The sequence below is a fragment of the Grus americana genome, chromosome 4 (genome assembly GCF_028858705.1).
Source record: "Grus americana isolate bGruAme1 chromosome 4, bGruAme1.mat, whole genome shotgun sequence".
NCBI classification, from domain to species: domain Eukaryota; kingdom Metazoa; phylum Chordata; class Aves; order Gruiformes; family Gruidae; genus Grus; species Grus americana.
The window spans coordinates 30,134,354-30,136,582 of record NC_072855.1 but is presented as its reverse complement, the minus strand read 5'-3'; the positions used below and the strand labels follow the sequence as shown (position 1 = coordinate 30,136,582).

Below are 2,229 nucleotides of genomic sequence, written 5' to 3'. Positions count from 1 at the left end.
TTTTCGGACGTCTGACACATATACACCAATGCTTTCACCGTACAAAGGACTGTGAATAAACGCACCCTGCCCCAGCCGGTCCACCTCCTCTGCCCGGACTAGGCTGGCACTTGGCGAGGGGAAGGGAGAAGAAAAAAAATTAAATTCTCGTCTGATTTCATTTATTTAAATAAATATAAATATATTTTTTATATAAAACTATTCACAAACAAACCGCCTTCCCAAACCCAAACGACTTATCTTTATTTCTTTCCTTATTTTTGTTAAGAAGTCCGTCCAGGAGGTTCTCAGCCCTACAGGTTTTTGTTTGCTTTTCAGTTTTTGAATGTCTCGTCTTCCAGTTCCAAATATGTGGGGTGGGTGGGGTTTTTTTGTTGGTTGTTTGTTTGTTTTTTTTCCTTTAAACTGCCTGGGAGGAAGGCGGGGGGAGGCACCCTGGGCCGTGCGAGCCCAGTCCCGTGTTACGTGTTAGGAAGAGCAGGTGCCCGCTCCTGGGGTTACATAAATAACGTTTTAGTTGAACTCTCACGACTAAAACATTTACATTCCAAAAATATATTTTTATATATATATATCTCTATTACTGCGAAGGGATGAAAAATGAACCTCCCGGCCGGCGAGGGCCAGCCCGCTCCAGGTCGGCGGGCTGCTGTGCCCGGGGTAGCGGTGCCAGGTGAGCCGCCGTGCCGCTGCTCCGGGCTGGGACCCGGCGGCGGGAGCGGAGCTCCGGTCCAGGCTCATAACGGGGAGATCTCTTTATCCTCGGTAGCCGATGAGGGGGATAGAGACTCTTCGTCCTCCGACCTGGGGTAATGCCCCTGGCTGGTGCTGCACTTGCAGCCCCCGTGCGAGTTTCGCTGGGTGCCTTTGCCTTCTTTCTTGTGCTTCACCCTCCTGTTCTGGAACCAGATTTTCACTTGCTTCTCGGACAGGTTCAGGTAGGTGGCTATCTCGATCCTCCGCAGCCGGGACAGGTACATGTTGGAGGAGAATTCCCTCTCCAGCTCCAAGAGCTGGGTGCTGGTGAAAGCTGTCCTCATCCTTTTCCCATTCTGAATTTGGCTGGAATCGGACCCTCCTGGACGGGAGAGAAGCAAGAACTTCAGTCGGACGGGAGAAAGGAGAGGGGAAAAACAGAGAGAAAAAAAGACGTTCTCCCGCAGCTTTCCGCCCCGGGGCAGCCGCTCCCCCTCGGGCACTCTCGGGGGAACCCCTGCTCCCGCCGCTCCCCACCCCCCCGCCCCCCTCGCCGGCGGCCGCAGGGTTCCTACCCATGCCGAGGCAGTGAAACCTCCGGGGGTCGCTGACGCTGTAGGTGGTGGCGGCGCAGGCAGGTGGGTGATGCGCCGGGTGCCCCAGGGCGGCGGCGGCGGCGGGCACGGAGGCGGCGGGCGGCGGGTGCTGCGGCGGGTGGTGAGCGTGGCCGGCCCGCGGGCAGCACTGGGCCTCGCCGGCGGGGAACTGGCTCTTGAGCAGGGGGATGGCCCCGCCGCCGCCGCCGCCGCGGGAGGAGTGCAGGTGCGAGGTGACACAGAGCGGGCAGACGCAGAAAGCGCCGTTCTTGCGGGACGGGCAGCCCGGGCCCGACACCGACATGACGAGAGGGGAAGGCATGCTGAGAGGGATGAAGAAGTCCTGGCCGTGGTGATGCTCAGGCAGGGACGGAGCCGGCCTCGAGGAGTCTTTGATGATTAAGGAGTCGACATAGAAAGAGCGGGACATTTCGGAGGGCTGCCGAAGCCGGGGGCGGCTCTCCCAAAGTCGGGTTTTTCCTGCTTGGCAAAGTTGCCACTGAAGTCCTGGCGAGGCGAGAAGGTGCTTATGTTTGAGAGCTGAACAAAAGGGTCCCTGGAGAGGGCTGGTCTTAAAGTCCCCCCGCCTGGATCCCCTGCGCCGGGGTTTTATATCAACTATTTAAACACGTGATGGCTGAAAGCCTCGCAGATCTAAATCTCCCCGGCTTCCCAGGCCGGCAGGAGAGGCTGCGGGGGGGCAAAGAGGGGGGGCCCAAAGTGTGCGTGCTCGCTCGCTGCCCGATGACTTCAGTCCTTCGCCTCCGCCGCAGATAAATTATAGGAGCGGGGAAGCCGGGGAGGGGGCGGCTGCCCCGGGGCCCCGTCACACATCGCGCTCGCAGGCACGTCCCCCTGTCAACACACTCGGAGGGGGAATAAAATCAGTCGAAGGGAGTTTCTGCTCGGGGTTTTTCCCCGAGGCGTAGGTTCCTTT

At 58.7% G+C, this 2,229-nt stretch overlaps 1 protein-coding gene across 1 annotated transcript; it reads right to left on the bottom strand.

Annotated features, from left to right (window-relative positions):
- Window positions 1-737: 737 nt before the first annotated feature.
- Window positions 738-1,722, bottom strand: GSX2 (GS homeobox 2). Its single transcript, XM_054823908.1, has 2 exons — window positions 1,272-1,722; window positions 738-1,078 (listed from the first exon to the last, which is right to left on the bottom strand). Exons 1-2 carry the CDS (start codon window positions 1,720-1,722, stop codon window positions 738-740), a joined length of 792 nt encoding a protein of 263 aa, XP_054679883.1.
- Between the last annotated feature and the right edge of the window lie 507 nt (window positions 1,723-2,229).

Excerpts from the sequence above, each read along its gene's own strand:
- GSX2 (XM_054823908.1), bottom strand. The coding sequence starts at position 1,722 with ATGTCCCGCTCTTTCTATGTCGACTCCTTAATCATCAAAGACTCCTCG. Across the intron at positions 1,079-1,271 it reads GTTTCACTGCCTCGGCATGG|GAGGGTCCGATTCCAGCCAA; the intron begins GTAGGAACCCTG and ends TCTCCCGTCCAG.